Below are 21914 nucleotides of genomic sequence, written 5' to 3'. Positions count from 1 at the left end.
AAGCTTAAACTAATAAATGTATGTTGATGCATAATAAGACCAGCATAAAACCAGTAATAAAACACTGTGGTTAAAATTATTTATAAAGTTATTACTTGTGTGATGTTTTACCATGATATATGATGAATATGTATTCATGTTTGTTTAAATAGCTGCTCCAAACAGTTCATTTGAAATATAGAACATTTAGTGCATTATTTACAAACGTATGGATATAACCGACATAATGACGTCGATGTAACTCATGCGCGAAGTCGTTAGGCTCGCAATTTTTAACATAAACCTAGTTGTTCGTACATTCTTATATTTGTTTTCTCACAGTGGATGAGATAATGTACTCGTACAATAGCCACATAATATACGCTATGACGTTAGATCTTCGATACGAAAATCGGAGATCTACTTGAATGTTCACTTTTCGAACCTCGAATTGACTGCCTCGTTATCGTTTAATACATGTGTACATGGCTTTCGTTTGACTCTGGCGGCATACGGCAGGTGACCGTTTAATCATTAGTAATAGTTTGAATATACCTATACCTTTATTAATTATAATGGTTAATTAATCTACTAATCTTCATTCCTTATACTATATTTGTCGTCGATACTTATTCAAATGTATTACCACATTTGGCGCATTACGTTTCATACATCTACACTTATATTGCGGTCTTGACTACATAACATACTATTAATGTAACCGTTTAATATATAATTACGTGCATTATTCTATGTTTTATTAAATTAATGTGTTAAAATACATAACTTAAAAGTACGCATTAACTGTTAATACTGTCGAGACAGGCCAACACATGAAAGGGATATTATGTCATATATACACAATCACTACGTATAAAACATCACACATTTTAATTTGGGTTAAGACTGAAAGACTACATCATAAATCGTTGCTTTGTTTATATACCGATATATATCAGACATTTATACCATATGTTTATATAAAATAAAAAAAATTATCACTCGAAGTCTTCACCAATATAAACAATGTTTAACATTATTAAACCTAAAATTAAATATCTGATTTACTAGTTTAATTCACAAGGTATACACATTTTAATCAGTAAAAAAAAGCAAAGCGTTGTCTTATGTATTATTCTTGATCACTGCCTTTTTCTAGCGCTTTCATCTTAATCGAAAGGACCTGTAGATAATCCTCTGCATAGAACAGCAGTTGACGCAGTGACAGCAACGCCAGAATGCTGATGTTGTCATCAAGCTCCATCTCATTCTCGTAGTTCTTCACCGGAAGTATGCGGTTTCTAGGCAACCCAAGAACGTTAGATGCTTTGTCTACAGCGGCCTCAATTTTCTTGCTGGTGAAAACGTTGTTAATGTTACTGGCCACATCTTGACAGGCCAGGTCGACTTTGGCGAGAAGAACGGCTTTGGGAATGCCTGCAACGTGGATAACAAACAATACAGCATTGTGTGTCCAATGTTGTCTGATTGAATTATTAAACACAAAAAGAACAATACTGGAGTTTAGTAATACCCACACACCACTTTGACACAAACAGAGGTTTAACCATTTGTTTTATAGTTCATCCTTTACTGTACGAATGTCCGAATGACGATTTATGTACTTTGTTTATTCATAATTACTTTATGTCCATCATCGTCAAAGGCTTTGTAAAAAATACTACTAATTTAGAGTAGGAAGTATGAACAATTTATGTTAATTGAATAAAAATAACAGCATTTTTATTACAACAAAATTTAGGCGGTCATTTTCAATGTTGACGAAGTGCATTGAGTTTTTTTATAACATTAGGACAATCATGTAAAATCGACAATATGTGAAAGTAAAAGCAAAAATGATCGATAGTTATTCATCTGTGTGAATTTGTAGAAGAAACTAATCTACGTTATTGCAGCCTGAAATTGTAAGTACATTATATGAAATTGAAGATTTAGTAGAAAGACAAAGTTGATTTTTTTTTAAACGATTTTAAATACAATCGAAAACAAAAACACTACACAACTTAATAACTCTGAAGGGTGTGAAATGTTGTGTTCATCGAATGACAAGATATCTTCGATGTCAAAAAACAAAGAAACAGACCAATTACACTTATTTATCCCTTTCCAAATATATTCGTTGAAATATGTTTTATCAGTCGATTACAATTACTTTATTTCAATGTCGTGCAATCAAATGAAGAAAAACAGGTATATTTGCGAACTTTAAACGGACTTAAATGTAAACCCAAACTAACACTACTTTCGTAAGCAATATAACATGTTGAGTACTTCAAAGATTTAACCTTTAAGATTTATAAGTTTTTGGAAGTTTTGCATCTTGTCGACCATTTTCTGTGGTATGTCGCCAATCGTGGCAGCGTCTATCACAAACAGAACGCAGTGGATCTTTTCAGTACACTTTGGTTGATGCACGAACAGGGGGTTATCGGGGATGATTGGAGCGACTGGGTTAAACTGTAAAAGTATACATTCTTTAAGCGGTCATGTAGCCATTGGAACATAATTCATAACATATTATTGTTCATATTGACTCTTGATGTTTTTTCCACAAAAACATTGTTTAATAGAGAGGTAGTTACCTTTTTAATTGCATGCGCAATAATAACAAGGGCTGTTTGTAAAACATGCATGCCCCCATATGGGCTGTCAGTTGTAGTGGCAGCCATTGTGTGAATACGTTTTTTGTCACTATGACCTTGACCTTTGACCTAATGTAAGTTATCATCCGGAAACCATTGTACTATTTCGAGTCACTGTGACCTTGACCTTTGACCTTGTGACCTGAAAATCAATAGGGGTCATCTGCCAGTGATGGTCAATGTACCTATGAAGTTTCATGATCCTAGGCGTAAGCATTCTTGAATTATCATCCGGAAACCATTTTACTATTTCGAGTCACTGTGACCTTGACCTTTGCCCTTGTGACCTAACAAGAGCTGTCAGAGGACAGCGCGCTCGACTATTCGAGTGCTTGACAGTATAACGTAAGCCATCATGGAGAAATTGTTCATATTCAATGATTTATTAGACGATCTTTCAAAAATTAAAAAGGAAAAAGATGTTTTAAGAAATAAAAAAATTGGGGGGGGGAGGGGGTAGGGGCAGGGGGGGGTGGGGGGTGAGAGGGGGTATAATGTGGGGTGTGGTAATTTATAAGATGTTTAAAAAAATCCTTTTTTTGGGGGGTGGGTGGGGGGTAGGGGGGTAGGGGGGAATGAGAGGGGGGTATAATGTGGGGTGTGGTAATTTATTAGATGTTTAAAAAAAATTGGGGGGAGGGGGTGAGGTGGGTAGGGGGAGTAGGGGGGGAGTGAGAGGGGGTATATGTGGGGTGTGGTAATTTATAAGATGTTTAAAAAAAAATGGGGGTGGGTAGGGGGTGGTGGGGTGAGAGGGGGGTATAATGTGGGGTGTGGTAATTTATTAGATGTTTAAAAACAAAAAAATGGGGGGTGGTAGGGGGTGTGAGAGGGGGGTATTATTTGGGGTGTGGTAATTTATTACATGTTTAAAAAAAATATTTTTTTGGGGGTGCGGGGTGGGGGGTTGGGGTGGTGGTTGGTGAGAGGGGGGTATAATGTGGGGTGTGGTAATTATTAGATGTATAAAAAATTGGGGTGTGGGAGTAGGGAGAGTGAGAAGGGGGTATAATGTGGGTTGTGGTAATTTATTAGATTTTTCAAAATTTATAAAAAAATTGGGGGGGGGGGGTAGGGGGGTAGAGGGGGTAGGGGTGAGAGGGGTTATAATGTGGGGTGGGGTAATTTATTAGATGATGTTTAAAAGAAAAAAATGGGGGGGTAAGGTTGGGGGGGAAGGGATTCTGGTAGGGGCGTGGGGTATTGTCTGGGTGGAAACCATTGTGGTATTCAGGTAAATGTTGTTTTGTCAAAGTAATAATAAAATGTGATCATAAAAAATAACAAATGATCTCACACTGACATGAACAAATATCCTCTTTTTATTAAACATGAAATTTAAACTTATTGCATTTGTTTCCCCTGTATATAAGAAAGATATAATAGTGTATTACCTCCCCTGTCCTGCTTATATTTATATTAATCAACAAAATTAAACATTAACACAATACTTAATATACAAAATATACAAAAAATCTCATATTCTGATCATATTTTTTCTGTTCCACTTTATTTTACTCAAACGATGATGTTTCAATAAACTGATAATTATAGATTTAGGATTACAGACCAGTTGCTTCGGTTATATTGTTCAGAGTACGCCCTGTTCGCCGCGTATGCGTTCTTGAGTTATCATCCAAAAACCATTTAACTATTTCGGGTCACCGTGACCTTGACCTTTGAACTAGTGACCTAAAAATCAATAGGGGTCATCTGCGAGTCATGATCAATGTACCTATGAAGTTTCATGATCCTAGGCCCAAGCGTTCTTGAGTTATCATCCGGACACCACCTGATGGACGGACCTACCGACAGACCGACCGACATGTGCAAAGCAATATACCCCCTCTTCTTCGAAGGGAGACATAATAAATTTACATTTTATCAAGAAAAATACCTGAAAATAATCTGGGATGTTCCCATCTAGCAGGTAGTTGCACTCAAAAATGTCAAGACTTTGAGTGACTTCTAGACCACGTGTGTCACAAAGCCGGAATTTTAACGATTCTCCAGAACTCACATTTACTTCATATGGTGTGTACTGCAAAGCATGTACACTACATTTCAGGTACGTATTAGGATTGATTCATCAATTGGGGATTAATGCCAGTTTCAATCCTTATATCTTCCTATTGAACTTTTTAATCCCATATTTATCTTCTTTTAAATAAGTAGCATTTTACATGTATTATTTGGAAAAAAATCTAACATTGCAATTTTTAATGTTGGAAAACGCAGCTTCCATGGGCTACATGCATGGTTCAAATGGTTTTAAAATGCTGACATACCGCAATTGTAATGCCATTGATAGCGACCCCACATGGGGCACTTTGAGAGATACGGCCCTTAAAGACGGAGTTGATGGTGTTATAGAAGCTTGACTTGCCCGTCCCCACTGGACCCAGCATCAGGATACGGACATCTGAGAGTCCAAGCTTTCCGGAATGTTTGAACGATACGATGTCCTTGATAAGCGTCTCGAGATACTACAGTCCGGATAATTGATATTATTAATAATAAATCTATATGTCACTGAAGAAATAGCCACTCCGATTTGTATCTTAGTAAAGTTTTGCTGACAGGGCGTTTATTTAGAGTAAATGAAATAATCAACATATTGCCACTCGTTAATATCTTTCGTTTGTTTTCTCAATTTCCTTTACGTTCAAACACGCGAAAACAATGCAAGAATGCACTTTTTGAACTTTACCTTTTTATTCCAGTCAGGAGTTTTTCTCCAAGGTTGTGGTGGAGTCTTTCTCCGCTGCCCATCTGTGCAAGTCAATATACAAACATAACACTTTTTGGTCATCATAAACGTTTATAGTTGCAAGTGTCATAACTGTAAATTCAAACAATCAACTAATCTTTGCAGAGTTTCCATTGTCGGACATTGACAAGCAATCATTTAAACATTCCCATACGTACCTAGCTGTCGTAAGGATGTCAGTTACTATTGAAAATATATATTGGCATATTTCGAGCATAATATACAGGTACCTGTTACACTGAAAACTTCTAACTCGGTCACATTGAAGTTTCCATTCGTTATTTTGCCGGCAGTAAGTCCTTGATTGTTAAAGCTGTGTCCAAAAGTCATTGAGCCGTTTAAAGCGAAATATCCACCAGAGCTGTACACTATGTCCTTGAATGTAATAAGATCGTGTCCACCGCCGAATATAGGTCCGTATGAAGATAGTGCATACATTGCAGTGTCTGCCTTCGTTACTGAAAACTTTGTGAGTGTGTCGCTGCCGGAATACTTCAGTTGATACAGAAACGCGTTTGAATCTGTTATATATGCGCCGGTGCTGCTGGTCCAGTTTGAACTAGCATATTCCTCATACACCGAGTCTTGTTGGTTGTACAGCACCGTCACAGTGGGCCCCTTGTTGTCACACTTCTGGTGAAATGCTGTAGCGCTGCATCCGTCAAAACATCACGTCAAAACATGTTCTGTTGGAACAAAATTGTTTCATATTTAAAATTCTTTAGAATGAATATATTAATTAATGTTAAGATAGATTTTTGATATAGTATTAAAAGTTCATGATTATAAGGATCGATTGTTAATTGGCATCTCGGGTACTCAATAAATATTACCCAGGTACTCTTAAATATACTTAAATGTACCCCGGGTATGGTTAATATACTTAAATGTGCCCAGGCATTATAACAATAAATTGGTCGTTGCCAGTTTTTCCCCAAATAATTATGGGTATTTTTATGTCAATATTCTGTACAATGACCTCTATATTATCGAAACTCATACTACAAAAAAGATATTTAGGCAAGTTTATTTGTAAGTGAATTCTGTTTTGTATTAACATTACTAATCCAATATGTTCGTTTAGCTTATGTTTATTTGTAACTTTATTCCTACAATTCTATGTCAAAACAATTACTTTGTTTGGTATTTACTAACAAAAGAATACCCATTTGATTGTTATGTCCCCCTTTGAAGAAGAGGGGGTATATTGCTTTGCTCATGTCGGTCGGTCTGTCGGTCGGTCGGTCTGTCGGTCTGTCGGTCCGTCCACCAGGTGGTTGTTAGATGATAACTCAAGAACGCTTGGGCCTAGGATCATGAAACTTCATAGGTACATTGATCATGACTCGCAGATGACCCCTATTGATTTTGAGGTCACTAGGTCACAGGTCAAGGTCACGGTGACCCGAAATAGTAAAATGGTTTCCGGATGATAACTCAAGAACGCATACGCCTAGGATCATGAAACTTCATGGGTAGATTGATCATGACTCGCAGATGACCCCTATTGATTTTGAGGTCACTAGGTCAAAGGTCAAGGTCACGGTGACCCGAAATAGTAAAATGGTTTCCGGATGATAACTCAAGAACGCATACGCCTAGGATCATGAAACTTAATGGGTAGATTGATGATGACTCGCAAATGAACCCTATTGATTTTGAGGTCACTAGGTCAAAGGTCAAGGTTACGTTGACCCGAAATAGTAACATTGTTTTCGCATGATAACTCAAGAACGCATACGCCTAGGATCATGAAACTTCATAGGTAGATTGATCATGACTCGCAGGTGACCCCTATTGATGTGGGGTCACAATGTCAAAGGTCAAGGTCACGGTGACCCGAAATAGTAAAATGATTTTCAGGTGATAACTTAAGAATGCTTTTGCCTAGGATCATGACACTTCATAGGTACATTGATCGTGACTCGCAGATGACCCCTATTGATTTTCAGGTCACTAGGTCAAAGGTCAAGGTCACAGTGACAAAAAACGTATTCACACAATGGCTGCCACTACAACGGACAGTCCATATGGGTGCATGCCTGTTTAACAAACAGCCCTTGTGTATATTAAATATTGTGTTAATGTTTAATTTTGTTGATTAATATAAATATAAGCAGGACAGGGGAGGTAATACACTATTATATCTTTCTTATATACAGGGGAAACAAATGCAATAAGTTTTTGTTACAGCATTTGCCTCCCTTGTAATATATTTAAATTTTACCAAATGTAAGGCTAACTGCATTTTTGTAATGCATTGTATCAATAACCACCACCACCACCACCACCACCACCACCTTTACCACCACCACCACCACCACCTTTACCACCACCACCATTACCACCACCACCACCACCACCACCACCACCACCACCACCACCACCATTGTTCACAGTTACAAAAAACGTATTCACACAATGGCTGCTACTACAACTTATAGCCCATATAGAGGGGCATGCATGTTTTACAAAAAGCCCTTTTTACAATTGGTATTGTGAAGTTTGATAAACCCTTTTTTCTTTAAATAACATATATTTAATAAATCACCATAATAATATATGAAAGTATACAAAATGTTTTTATTTTAGTGTTTTGTAAAGTTAATTGTATCAAAAGATAAATATGCATTATTAAATATGTTCACTCATCTATATAAGCTGTCCTACATGCAAACATGCACATTCAATGACAAAAATATTTAAATTGAATGCATTTATTACAATGTGTACTGTATCTGTCACCAAGTAACTTCATCAATTACGAACTTCATGTTACATAAAAAAATTGATTATGATACACATTGTTAAACCTTATTTATTTCATGTGTTTTACAATATTGATGCACTTACAAGATTAAATTTACTAACTTTTTACTGTGTACTTGATAAATTTTCTCAACAACCCATGTTCAATAAATGTGATGGAAGACATTCACACATGTTTGTTTGTTGTGCGCCTGAAAAGAAAGTACATAGTGTCCTCATTCAAACACTCCACAGTTAAACAAATTAAGTGATGAATACCGGTAGATACCATATTCATTAATATAAGTAAAAAATATTATATATATGTTAGAATATATAGAAAACAACAACATACATTAACTAAACTGGAATGTGTCGACACAACCGTTTTTCCCAACCAACCGTCTTTCCGCAGGGAGAATGGCTACTATCTGTCTTAAATAGAAAACAGCAAACAGACAATAACTGACAACGATTTTTACGTGCGAATTCAATAAGTTTAACCCATTTATGCCTAGTGGACTTTCCCATCCTTCTAAATTGGATCAATTTGTTTCCAAATTAGGGATGTCTAGTACATTTATTTCTATATTTAGAATGTTTCTTACAGAAATTCCTTTAGGGAAACGCTGTTTGTTATGCAAACAGCGTAGACACAGATGAGACGCCGCATCATGCGGCGTCTCATCTGGGTCTACGCTGTTTGCCAAGGCATTTTTTTTTAGACACTAGGCATAAATAGGTTAATGACACAATTGTTTTATGTACAATTTAAAATCAATTTTTACCTTTTGTTTCCAGTCTAGCTTTCATTTTTAAAATCTTACATGTGACTGTCATTGTGATTTTTTAATTATCATATTGTGTTAAGATAATGTTAAAGTCATGCGATTTGATTAGTTAATATACCTTAACTTCCGTTGAATTTTTTATCACTTAAATTTGTCTTGCAAACACTGTTGACTCAGAAATTGAGTGATAGTTTTCAGATGTGCATTCAATTCTTAAGCTTTAGTACAATGGGTAATATAGTAAATTATATTCAAAATATATATATATAGTACGCATTCTTATATACTTAAAGTATATATTATAACAAATATATAACAAAATAGTCGGAAATTTGTTATATGAGAATGTATCATGAAAAGTTAGATACATTTACTCTGAAAACAATCACACAATTAAATACAATGGTATTCTTCATATTTAGGACATGTGCATAATGTATTGATTAAAATAGACTCTATAAACGAATGTTATTCTGCAGAAAAACATTATGATATAAACACACACTGGCGATTTGTCAATTTAAAGGCTGACATTTCCAAAGGCGGGAATATATGATATCGTTATAACAGTACATGTAAATTGAAAATAAATACATACTTTCATAAATGCATGGACAAATTTTTATACTTTGGTGACAAATATCAATATGAATTAAAAATATATTATCAATGATTAGACAAATTGACAATGGAATACAACATTGTTCACCAGTCACTTTAACGTATACTGCAGATTATGCAATACCATACAAATAAAGTCAATGTCAATTCTTAAAATCCTAACAAAAACCACTAACCCTTAAGTGATATTTGTAAGAGAACAACTTTTACATCAACATGGGTTACAATAATAAACCCCAAGCTTCGTTTCTTGTTTATTTTTTTCTAGTTTTAAGGGCGTAGCTAGCATGTTTTGTGCTGTAGGCCTGGATATGATACATTAAAACGGGGGTCTGGGGTCCTCCCCCTAAAAGTTTTTAAATCTTATAACGCATGTGGCGCGATTTAAAACATATCTAGACAACTAATAAGATAAGAAAATAAAATACGTTGGCCTGTTTTCTTTGATATTTTACTGTTCTATCTCAATGCCAGAGAACTAAATTTTGTTTTTATTCGGCATCAAGGGACCGAACCGACCCGGATTCAGTCAATGGATCGGGATACGGGGACGAGTGCTCCATTTTAAATATCCGCGGTCATAAAGATAATTCGGAATGTTACTTACAAATCCAAAGATAATCGATTACAACTTACTGTAGTGTTAAAAGGAAGACAAGTAGATCTACATGTAGATCTATGTAAACATGTTACAGCAAGTCACGTCACAGAAGCGAGCTAGAATCTATTCACATAGAAAGAAGTAGAGTTGATAATTGGAAGATATGTCCTTTGAACACGACCATAATCCGTTGTCTGAGGATTATTTCAATATGAAATGCAGATTTCTAACACCTCACCCCCTTCAGAGTCAACATTTTTATGCGTTTGTTTTCATGTTTAAAAAAATTGTAGGCCCGGGCCAGCTGTTCCTTATAGCAGCTACGCCCCTGAGTTTTGCAGATGATAAACGTCGCTCCCGCAAAATAATAAATATAATTATCAATTTATAAAAAATGAAGATGGATACAGTGTGCCGTTTCCCAATACATATCAAAACAATAGTTGTTATAACTAATTTTGTTTTAAGCAGATATTAATCGTCAACAAACTTGTAATTCCTAAAAATAAACTGGATTAAAATAAATATGGCACAAGGACAAAAGCAGGCTTCAGCTGAGACGATCAACATGTTTTGTATCCGACAGTTTCATAAAAGTTATAAAAAGCAGGTAACTTTTGCGCATGCTAAAAGAAAGTAGAAGTGGATGAGGAAAGTTGTTCTAAATGGATTTGGTATTATCTTTTGAATCTTTTGTAATTGAACGGACATGACATGTGCACAAAATATGTAAATATTTGTTAATTGTAATATAATGTAAAACGCGAAATATACTCTCACTATGAACACATAGTGTATGATGAATGTCTGTGCATGCGCGTATGCCTCGTTAAGTAGTGCCACTTTGAAAAATGTAATAAGTTTATTAAAGAACTGTGCTTTTGTCGAAACGCTTTTTCCGGGGGAGCTTGCATCTGGGCGAATGGGATTTATTTTAGAAAGTGCATGCATCTGATTTAAATAAAAGGCAAGAATAATTCCCTAAACGTTGGCCGTCCCATAATGAAATCCTATGGGAATCGGATGCAAAAGGAACAAATAAATAACTGAAATTTGATATAACAGTGACCAGCAAGGCAGCCCCGAATTGTATATTGATATTGACAATAGCGGGAGACTAGGCTCTTTTTATAGTTTTGGACTGTCTGGCTGGATACTAATATATTTCTGGTCCCGAAGTGGGGTTTCTCTTTTCCATACTGTACCGAAAATTATCCGCTTTTACTGTTGTGAATCTCAAATTTTTACAGACATTGCAAATGGACATAACGAAGTCGTCGATAAAAGACCGTGTATTATTTCTGCTCTCGGCGCGATACCTAAGAAAGGCTCATCTAAGGTCAGGCTCATTCATGACTGCAGTAGACCAAGCGGCGCAGCGCTTAACGATCACGCAACAACGGAACACATCAAATACCAAACTTTAAAGGATGCCATGGATTACATAACACCTAACTCTTTCCTGGCAAAGGCCGACCTAACTAATGCTTATAGAAGTGTGAAATCGCATCCATCAAATTTCAATGCAAACGGGCTAAAATGGAAATTCTCTGGAGACACTCACGAAACCTTTATGATCGATAAACGTCTTCCGTTCGGCGCATCAATGTCACCCCAGATATTTAATCGTATAACACAATCAGTGCGAGCAATTATGGCAAGAAAGGGTTTCAAGACGATAGTTTGTTATTTAGACGCTTTTTTGATCATCACCCCAACGTAAGAACTGCTTTACATGAACTTATCCGTATGTTGCGGGAATTAGATTTTCAGATAAATTATAACAAAGTCGAAGGACCGGTTCAAAGATTAATACTTCTTGGAATTACAGTAGATTCAGTACGGTATACCCTTTTCTTGTCAGACAATAAAATATCGGAAATACGATCAGAATTTAAGAAAACACCTAATTATAAAAAGATTACTAAGCGCCAAATTCAAAGTGCAATTGGAAAATTAAGCTGGCTTTCACAATGTATTCACGGTGGACGTACGCACTTCAGAAGGCTGGTAGATCGGTATTATAAATAACGGAAACCTTGGCACCGTACGCGCATAACACTTGACATGAGACAAGATATTGATTGATGGTTATCATTTATGCAAACTTTAAATGACATTTTACCGGTTGTGGATGACAGAGAATCCACGTCAATCTCGATTGATGCTTGTAAAACTGCAGGGGGTGGATTTTTCCATGGTGATATTGTGTATACACCGTGGCCACATGCTATGACTAGTTTACCTATAAACTACCTGGAGGTATTACGTCTTGAACCAGCGGCACACAGATGGGCGAACTTGTGGAAAAATAAAAGGGTTTTTGTGCATTGTGACAATATGGCAGCTTGCGCTGTCATCAATAAGGCGACTTGCAAAAACACTTTTGTTATGGAATCTCTAAGACGTATTTTCTGGTTATCAGTTCTTTATAATTTTAGGTTACGGGCAGTTTACTATCCAGGCCAGTATAATACTTTTAGTGATTGTGTAAGCAGATTACATGAACATGGAGCTAGGCAACGCCTCCTTCACACTATGACACAGCTGGGATATTTCAATTCATATATGTGTCGCTTTTTAAATTACAGGCTGCAGAAGAGAAGCGGGCCTTGACTAAGACGTGAATTTCTACATCAGCAATACGTATTCGGACAATACCAAGAAGACCTATAACGTACATCGTAAATCATACATGTCCTTTTGTTCTGAGATGAATTACTGCCCTGTGCCAGCTACGTCACAGACTATTTGTCGTTACGCTACTTATCTAGCTTAGTCAAAGAAATATAGCTCAGTGAAACAATATATGAATATAATTAGATTACTTCATGCTGAATGGAATTTACCGAATCCGCTTACACAAATTTTCAATTCACCTGTGTGTTACGAGGTATAAGACGTTTTCTGGGCGACAGCGTAGTGCGAAAAACGCCTATCGGCCCTGATATGCTCAGGAATATTTATGTGCAACTCAATTTAGCAAACTATTTGGACGCAAGTGTTTGGACTGCCTGTCTGACTATGTTCTATGGATGGTTACGTACATCGAATGTGCTTCTCAAAAGCGCGGTGACTTTTAACCCCTCAAAGAATTTACGCCGTCAGGACATTAGTTTCCTTCCCTGGGGTGTCCTGCTGTCAATTCGTTGGAGCAAAGTTAATCAATACCGAACGCGGATCTTCGAGGTGCCATTAACATGCATGGCAGATAGTCGTTTATGTCCAGCCCAGGCTATTTATCACTATTTTGAGTTGACCAAATGTGCAAACACTGCTGGCCCTGCTTTTGTCTATTATGAACAAGGTACTTGCAAGCCTCTACGCGATGACATTATTATTTCTCGTGTTAGAGATTGTCTAAGTCAAAGCGGCACTGACCCCGACAAAATTGGAACACATTCGTTTCGGAGAGGCAGGGCATCTTTTCGTTACAAGAATGACATGTTAGCGGATACTATCAAACTGTTAGTAGATTGGAAATCCACGTGTTATCAATCATATATCAGTGACGATTTACAAACGCGAAGGAATTCTGTAAGAGCTATGCAAAAATTTGTATGACTATTCTCAGCGCAGTTCAAACTTGACCATTTCCTACTCCTATAATCCTACTTTTATGGTTTGGACATTTTGAACTTTGATATGTATTGTAATTGTTTATTACATAAGATTATGTTTTGTCAAATTATGATACACTGTATTTGTTTTAAACATGAATGGTATGCGCACTCATTCGGTCGTAATGTCGCCGGTCTTCCCAGTGACGACATTGACGTAACAGATGACGTCAAAGTTGCAGCTGCTGACGTCAGCGGCACGGCCATATGACGTCCTATAACGGTCAAAACAGCGTCATTCGACGGGTCTCGGTAAGCGCTACAAACGTGCCAAATTTCGCGACTATATTCAAACGCGTTTGCGAGCGGCGCCCGTTAAACGCGTATGTGTAAATCTCCATAGTGACGTCATCGGCTGGCATTCCTTATAATGGGAGCCGTTCTGCCGTTGCTGGAGGCAAAGTAGTTGACCGATTGTCATGAAACTTGGCACACTTGTAGGGCTCAATGAGACGAGCATGTCGGAAGTGTCGCCGACCCTTCCAGTGACGTCATTGACGTTTACACTGACGTCAAAGTGGCATCTTATGACGTCAGTGGCACGTCCATATGACGTCCTATAACGACGGGACCAACGTCATCCGGCGGGTCTCGGTGAGCTCTACAAACGTGCCATGTCGCCGGTCTTCCCAGTGACGACATTGACGTAACAGATGACGTCAAAGTTGCAGCTTCTGACGTCAGCGGCACGGCTATATGACGTCCTATAACGGTCAAAACAGCGTCATTCGATGGGTCTCGGTGAGCGCTACAAACGTGCCAAATTTCGCGACTATATTCAAACGCGTTTGCGAGCGGCGCCCGTTAAACGCGTACGTGTAAACCTCCATAGTGACGTCATCGGCAGGCATTCCTTATAATGGGAGCCGTTCTGCCGTTGCTGGAGGCAAAGTAGATGACCGATTGTTATGAAACTTGGCACACTTGTAGGGCTCAATGAGACGAGCATTTCGGAAGTGTCGCCGACCCTCCCAGTGACGTCATTGTCGTTTAAACGGACGTCAAAGTGGCATATTATGACGGCAGTGGCACGTCCATATGACGTCCTATAACGACGGGACCAACGTCATTCGGCGGGTCTCGGTGAGCTCTACAAACGTGCCATGTCGCCGGTCTTCCCAGTGACGACATTGACGTAACAGATGACGTCAAATTTGCAGCTTTTGACGTCAGCGGCACGGCCATATGACGTCCTATAACGGTCAAAACAGCGTCATTCGACGGGTCTCGGTGAGCGCTACAAACTTGCCAAATTTCGCGACTATATTTAAACGCGTTTGCGAGCGGCGCCCGTTAAACGCGTACGTGTAAACCTCCATAGTGACGTCATCGGCTGGCATTCCTTATAATGGGAGCCGTTCTGCCGTTGCTGGAGGCAAAGTTGTTGACCGATTGTCATGAAACTTGGCACACTTGTAGGGCTCAATGAGACGAGCATGTCGGAAGTGTCGCCGACCCTCCCAGTGACGTCATTGACGTTTACACTGACGTCAAAGTGGCATCTTATGACGTCAGTGGCACGTCCATATGACGTCCTATAACGACGAAACCAACGTCATTCGGCGGGTCTCGGTAAGCTCTACAAAGGTGCCATTTTGCCGGTCTTCCCAGTGACGACATTGACGTAACAGATGACGTCAAAGTTGCAGCTACTGACGTCAGCGGCACGGCCATATGACGTCCTATAACGGTCAAAACAGCGTCATTCGACGGGTCTCGGTGAGCGCTACAAACGTGCCAAATTTCGCGACTATATTCAAACGCGTTTGCGAGCGGCGCCCTTTAAACGCGTACGTGTAAACCTCCATAGTGACGTCATCGGCTGGCATTCCTTATAATGGGAGCCGTTCTGCCATTGCTGGAGTCAAAGTAGTTGACCGATTGTCATGAAACTTGGCACACTTGTAGGGCTCAATGAGACGAGCATGTCGGAAGTGTCGCCGACCCTCCCAGTGACGTCATTGACGTTTACACTGACGTCAAAGTGGCATCTTATGACGTCAGTGGCAAGTCCATATGACGTCCTATAACGACGGGACCAACGTCATTCGGCGGAGCCTCCTATAATAGGGTAACGGGGCCAATACGGGCCAGTTAGCGTACCTTCGGCGACACTTTCACTGGAAGCGATGGCACTGAGACGCCATATTGCACTTTCGGCATGCGTGACCCATCGTGGCGAACAATTCTGCCAAGTTTCGTCGCTCTGGGTCACGTACTCCGAGAGATAATCGCGATCATAGGCTCCTATAATGGGGTAACAGGGCCAATACGGGCCAGTTAGCGTACCTTCGGCAACACACACACACACACACACACACACACACACACACACACACACACACACACACACACACACACACACACACACACACACACACACACACACACACACACACACACACACACACACACACACACACACACACACACACACACACACACACACACACAGACACAAACACACACACACACACACATACACATAAACACACGCACACACGCACGCACGCACGCACGCACGCACACACACACACACACACATGTTTGTATAGTAAATTAAATTTAAATTTAGGGGTGTCAATTGGCCCAAATTTGAAATCCGGAAAGTTAAGCCGTAGGATAAAGGGAAGAGAGGGCCCAACCCCCTGAGCCCTAGCTTATTGTTCTTTTTTTATAGTCTTTCTAGGTGCAATTTCTGGTGAGTACAATGCGAAATATTATAAACCAAACCATCCGTAACACCACAGGTGTATTTGTCATTCTAAACAAATGATATTAAGAACTTCGAAATGTAATTAACAAACCAGCGTATCCGAAAACGACTGTCCGAAAACATGTCGCGATACATCTTTTGCAAATGAAATAAAATATGCATATCGTTTGACTGCAGAAAATGAAAACCAGTCACCAGTAACCTCGCAAATACGCAGTCAATATATAATTTGATTAACATATTGTTTTAAAATATGATATTGCAGTGCTTTACTTTGCCAGTGCCTGCTCATGTCAGTGCCAGCCGCTTACCAATCAGAAATCAATAAATAAAATCGGTACCAAGCGCAAATGTCCGGAATGCCGACGATGCTATAACACTATTCGTTCTGAAATGATCCCGCACTAAAAGAATTTTGTCCCTACCCCCACCCGCCTTAAACAAACTCATCGGATTTACATTCACCTCAAAATAAACCCTGGACTGCTTAAATCCGGATTTCCGGAATAATCCGGAAAATTGACACCCCTTAATAGGTACCATTCCGGGGACCATGACTTTAACGTGGTTTTTGAGGACATCATTATAACGCTGTCCTTTCTTTACTACAAAATCTATTAATACGCAGATATAGATAGGAAATAAAAAAATCTATTAAAAAATATGATACACGCAGTAGTTACCACAGAAAACACTTCGAGGTCCACTCTCACTTAGCTATATTTATGAGGACATCAAAGCGAGGACATCCTTCATTTGCATATATCACACACTGGACAACTACATACAACACGAGGACCCTAATTTGCATATATCACACACTGGACAACTACATGCAACATGAGGACCTTCATTTGCATATATCACACACTGGAAAAGTTCGGACAATTTAAGGACTTCCAACGCGAGGACCTTCATACATACAATGTGCAGATTTTAAAGGACAACACATACATATATTCGCAGACACCTGGATCAAATTTTCCAATTAATTAATCGATATTATTTAACAGTGTGCTTCATTTGTTACATCGCCATTGATGCTTGACATTAGCTCATAATCGAGCTTTAAAATAATATTGCTAAAATCAGTATTTTACCTCCAGGTTTCCATGGGTTCAACCATTCTTATCCCGAAAGAAATCAAAATTGTTGCTGTAAGCGAATCCCAATATCAGTAATAGTGTGTCAATACATGCGTAAATCTGCATGTCATAGCTCTAAGACGATAATGAGCAGAAGTGGTGTGTACCATAAATAGATATTCAAAACACACTTTTATAGGTCGTTAGAAATATTCAGGTTCGCTCACAACTATTGACATATTTGATTTCATAATCCACCTCCTTTATGCCTCAGTCACAAATAATCCGGTCGCCGACCGATGTGTCCGATCTCCATGCATCGGGAAGACTGGACACGTCGGAGCCGTCTGCCGTCCGATGAGTGACAAAGTTTAAAACCTCAGTCACAAACAGACACCGATCACCGTCCGATCAGCGGCCGACGTTTTTTTTCCGCTCATCGGGCTGGCGCCGGCCGATGATCGCGCGCACATCGGGTCATTTTGTAGCTTCGGGCGGCGTCCGGATTATTTTTTTATATCACAGTTTGTTTTACCCGACATCGGGCCCGGAAAGGAATCGAGTTGAGATCGAAAAAAGATCGGACGATCAACGAACGGTTATCGCCCGGCGTGCGCCCGACATCGGATTCATGGTACGTGTATCATAACAAGCATCGTCCGGCGTCCGTCGGGCATCGTGCGGAGGCCCTCCAACAATCAGAAGGTCGCCGGCCGATTTACATGCCTCTGGGAAATTCCTTTACTTTTGCCGATACACGTTCAATGAATCCGATGTCGGGCGATACCCGTGCGTTGATCGTCCGATCTTGTTTCGATCTCAACTCGATTCCTTCCTGGGTAAATCGGGTAAAATTTTAAGTGAGACTTAAAATTAATCCGGACGCCGCCCGATGCTACAAATTGGCCCGGTTTCCGTGCGATCATCGGCCGGTCGCCAGCCCGATGAGCGGAAAAATACGTCGGCCGCTGATCGGACGGTGATCGGTGTCTATTTGTGACTGAGGTATTAACAAACAAAATAACTTACAACATCACAAATATTTTCTGATTTTTATTTTCTCAACTATTTTTAAGTACAAAGAAAGTACAATAGTGAGCATGTTTGTCATAAAGTAAATGCACAGAGGTTTAAATTAGAGATTGCTTACGGTAGTTTTATTTTATAGAATTTGATATAAATATTAACATGAAATATTGAAAAATCTTGCTTGAATGACAATATTTTATACACACATTGTAAATCATGCATCAACAATATCGACAACAGACTTAAATTGTTAGTCGACTACATTGTAGAAATACGAATCATCAGAAAATAACTGGTTAATCTGTGTTTTAGTTCCACTTAATGAAACAAGAGGGCCAAGATTGCCCTTTATTGCTTATATGACAATCACTAATCACTCATTAAAACTTTGTTTTGATGCATGATCTAGATTTTTTACCCCAGATCTTGACCTACATATAACTAAGGTAGAAATTCAGACAAAATTTGGTATAGATACAATCGATACAGTGACTTCTGATATATTTACAAGGTTTTCCAGAAATTTGCCCAGTGACCTAATATTTGACCGTAAACGACCCATTATCAAACTTGACCTACATATTATTGAAACAAACATTTTGACAAAGTTTAATGAAGATCCAATCAAAACAGTGATTTCTAAAGTGTTCATAATGTTTTCCCTTTTTTGGCCCTTGTGACCTAGTTTTTCACCTCAAATGGCCCACTATCAAACTTGTTCAATTGTGTCAATATTAACATCCTGACCCCTTTTTGCTAAAATTAGGCTTAAAATTGAGTTCACAAGGTAAAGACTGATGACGCACGATGCCAAACAGAGAATGATTCTAAAAGCTCACCTTTTTAAATATCAGTAAATGATTTTATAAAAATAATCCTCATTATACTTTAAACCATTATATAGTAGTTAAGTGATATTAACAAGGGTCAATTATCTAAACGTCAAGCAACATAATGCAAAATTGACATATTAATGTATCAAAAAGCTTTCTAGTCAACATAATAAATAGATCCCTATCATATTAAGCAAAAATCGTTTCTATAAAAGATGGCCCATGCACTAAGATTAACTGCAAAGTCTGCAATTTTCATTCGAACAAATTTAACACTTAAGTTTGTTTACAACAGCAAACATATTTACTTATAAATACAACATAAACTAGAGGGCCAAGATAGCCCTATATCGCTCAAATGACAATTTCTGTTGACTCATTAAAATATTTATTGAACTGGTGACCTAGTTTTTTGCCCCAGATGACCCATGTCAGATCTTGGTTTACATATCATAAAGACAAACATTATGACAAGGATTGGTGAAGATACAATTAAGATTTGACAACTACAGTAGTTTTGGTGAAGATACAATCAAAATTTGACAACTACAGTGTTCATAAGGTTTTACTAAGATATCAAAATTATTCTTCTGACCCAGCTGTGCAGAGCATTTGGCCTCTTGTGTTCACAGCAATAAGTTTGACGACGCACCATGAAGACTGAGCCTAAAGGCTCACCCTGTCACTTTGAGGCATGTGATCTAGAAAGGCCATTCTTCTCAACCAAATAATGATCAAAGTATAACATAAATGAACCATTTTACTAGTTTAATACCAACAATATGTTAAAAATGGGCCATTGAAAATAATAAGCTAAGCTAAGGGATGCCCTGTTTGGTTTCAAATCACAAATAGTATTAACTACAACAGATTAGATTTTTGTGTTAAAAACTGCTGATTGAAAACTCCCAGAATGATATGAAAAATATTAGAATTATCAATTACCTAGTATAAGTAAACATTCCTATGACATACAAAACAGAGAAACTTTGACACAAACTCAGCCCTTAAACGAAGACAACCATGTTATTCAGGAATATGTACTCTAACTTGTTCACATGATTCTCCAATATAAACTGTTCATTTACAAGTTGTGATGATCTGCCAACTGCACATTAGGAGGGATTGGACAACAAATTTTAGATAAGCCATGCCACTTCCATTTTTAGTCTCTAACTCAATTGCATCTACCACAACCATAATTAACAGTTTAAAACCTATATTACAAAAAAATGTGTTTCATTGTGTAAAACAGGTCAGCACTTAGCCAAGCTATTTAAACAGATTAGGTTATTTTTCTATCTAGGTACATTTGTATGTTGATCCGTACATTGTTTAAAGATGCTAGACTGGTAAGTCAATACGAATATTTCAGGATAAGAAATAACACTATTTGTCAAATCAATAATATAATATAACAATGCAATAAGATTGATCACTAATTTCAACATGTAAACGTTGTATTTTTGCTGTCAATGTGTTTTTTCAAAACATTTGTTAAATTTCAAAATTCTATGAAAAAAACACTAAGCCAGTAGAAGGATTCCAACTGAAGACATCCCGATCTGCAGGCGAGTACTCTTCCACTGCACCATGTAGGACTAGTTGTTACACGCTATTAAGATACAGAATGTATACTACGCACAAAAACAAACATAATGTAAACAAACATGAGATTAAAGCTGGCAGCTTTTTATCAACAATGTTAATTTTCTTTTTTTTAAAGCACCTTTTAAGGTTTTCGTTTTGGCTTTATACATATTTAGGTATTGCAAAGCATTGCAAAAGCATTAATTAAAATTACACATATTAGTATTCTTTGAGGTAGCTATGTGTATGGTTTCTTTCTGTACATTCACTAGTTTGATACTGGATTTTCCTATTTCAACCTGTTCTTTGTCTCCATCTCCTTGTATGACATTTAAACTTTCCTCAACGTATATGTTCACTGTGTCTCGTTCTGGATATGCTGTGCCTTTACAATCACTGTCACTTTCCTCTGATGAGATGTAATCGGCATCATTATCATAACCATATGAATCTTCTACAAAGTCATCGGTTTCTATTTGTTGCTCTTCAGCATTCCTACAAAATATAAACAATAAAATTGTAATTTTTATGATACAAACTCTACCAATATTCTGACAAAAGCCTTTATATCAGTATTATATAAATACTGGTATAATGACATCTGTCTGCTTTTTTATATTTATATATGTATGTGCATGTGTGTGTGAATTTCTTAATAACTTATCTTTTGAGGACTTCAGCAATGTATCTCTATCTACACACTGAAACCAATGTGAGGACTTGAAATTTTAATCTCTTTTTACATATGTCAAGAAAAGTCAACCTAATTGAGGAATAATATATGTTCATAAAACACAGTTAACATGTTGAATGTGTTACATGGAACATACACATAGTTTGATGATTGTAGGTGGCAATGTAAGTGTTT

General features: G+C 37.9%; 3 protein-coding genes across 3 annotated transcripts in view; 1 reads left to right on the top strand and 2 right to left on the bottom strand.

The window, feature by feature from the left end:
- LOC127855142 (uncharacterized) overlaps nucleotides 1–21914 on the top strand; it is a 368604-nt gene that overhangs the window by 207022 nt on the left and 139668 nt on the right. The gene's annotated exons all lie outside the window — the stretch shown is intronic.
- On the bottom strand, nucleotides 1112–21377 carry LOC127855925 (interferon-induced protein 44-like). Its single transcript, XM_052391839.1, has 6 exons — nucleotides 21346–21377; nucleotides 5872–6064; nucleotides 4931–5128; nucleotides 4540–4683; nucleotides 2286–2457; nucleotides 1112–1416 (listed from the first exon to the last, which is right to left on the bottom strand). The coding sequence occupies exons 1-6, from the start codon at nucleotides 21375–21377 to the stop codon at nucleotides 1112–1114; spliced, it is 1044 nt and encodes a 347-aa protein (XP_052247799.1).
- Nucleotides 21210–21914, bottom strand: part of LOC127855924 (plexin-A2-like) — a 33064-nt gene continuing 32359 nt past the window's right edge. Inside the window, exon 8 of the mRNA XM_052391838.1 lies at nucleotides 21210–21541. The gene's annotated coding sequence lies outside the window, so the exon portion shown is untranslated. The remainder of the gene's footprint in view (nucleotides 21542–21914) is intronic.

Source organism: Dreissena polymorpha, chromosome 13, assembly GCF_020536995.1.
Source record: "Dreissena polymorpha isolate Duluth1 chromosome 13, UMN_Dpol_1.0, whole genome shotgun sequence".
Classification (NCBI taxonomy): Eukaryota; Metazoa; Mollusca; class Bivalvia; order Myida; family Dreissenidae; genus Dreissena; species Dreissena polymorpha.
Note: the sequence above shows the minus strand (reverse complement) of the source record. Positions and strands in the feature narration are given on the sequence as shown.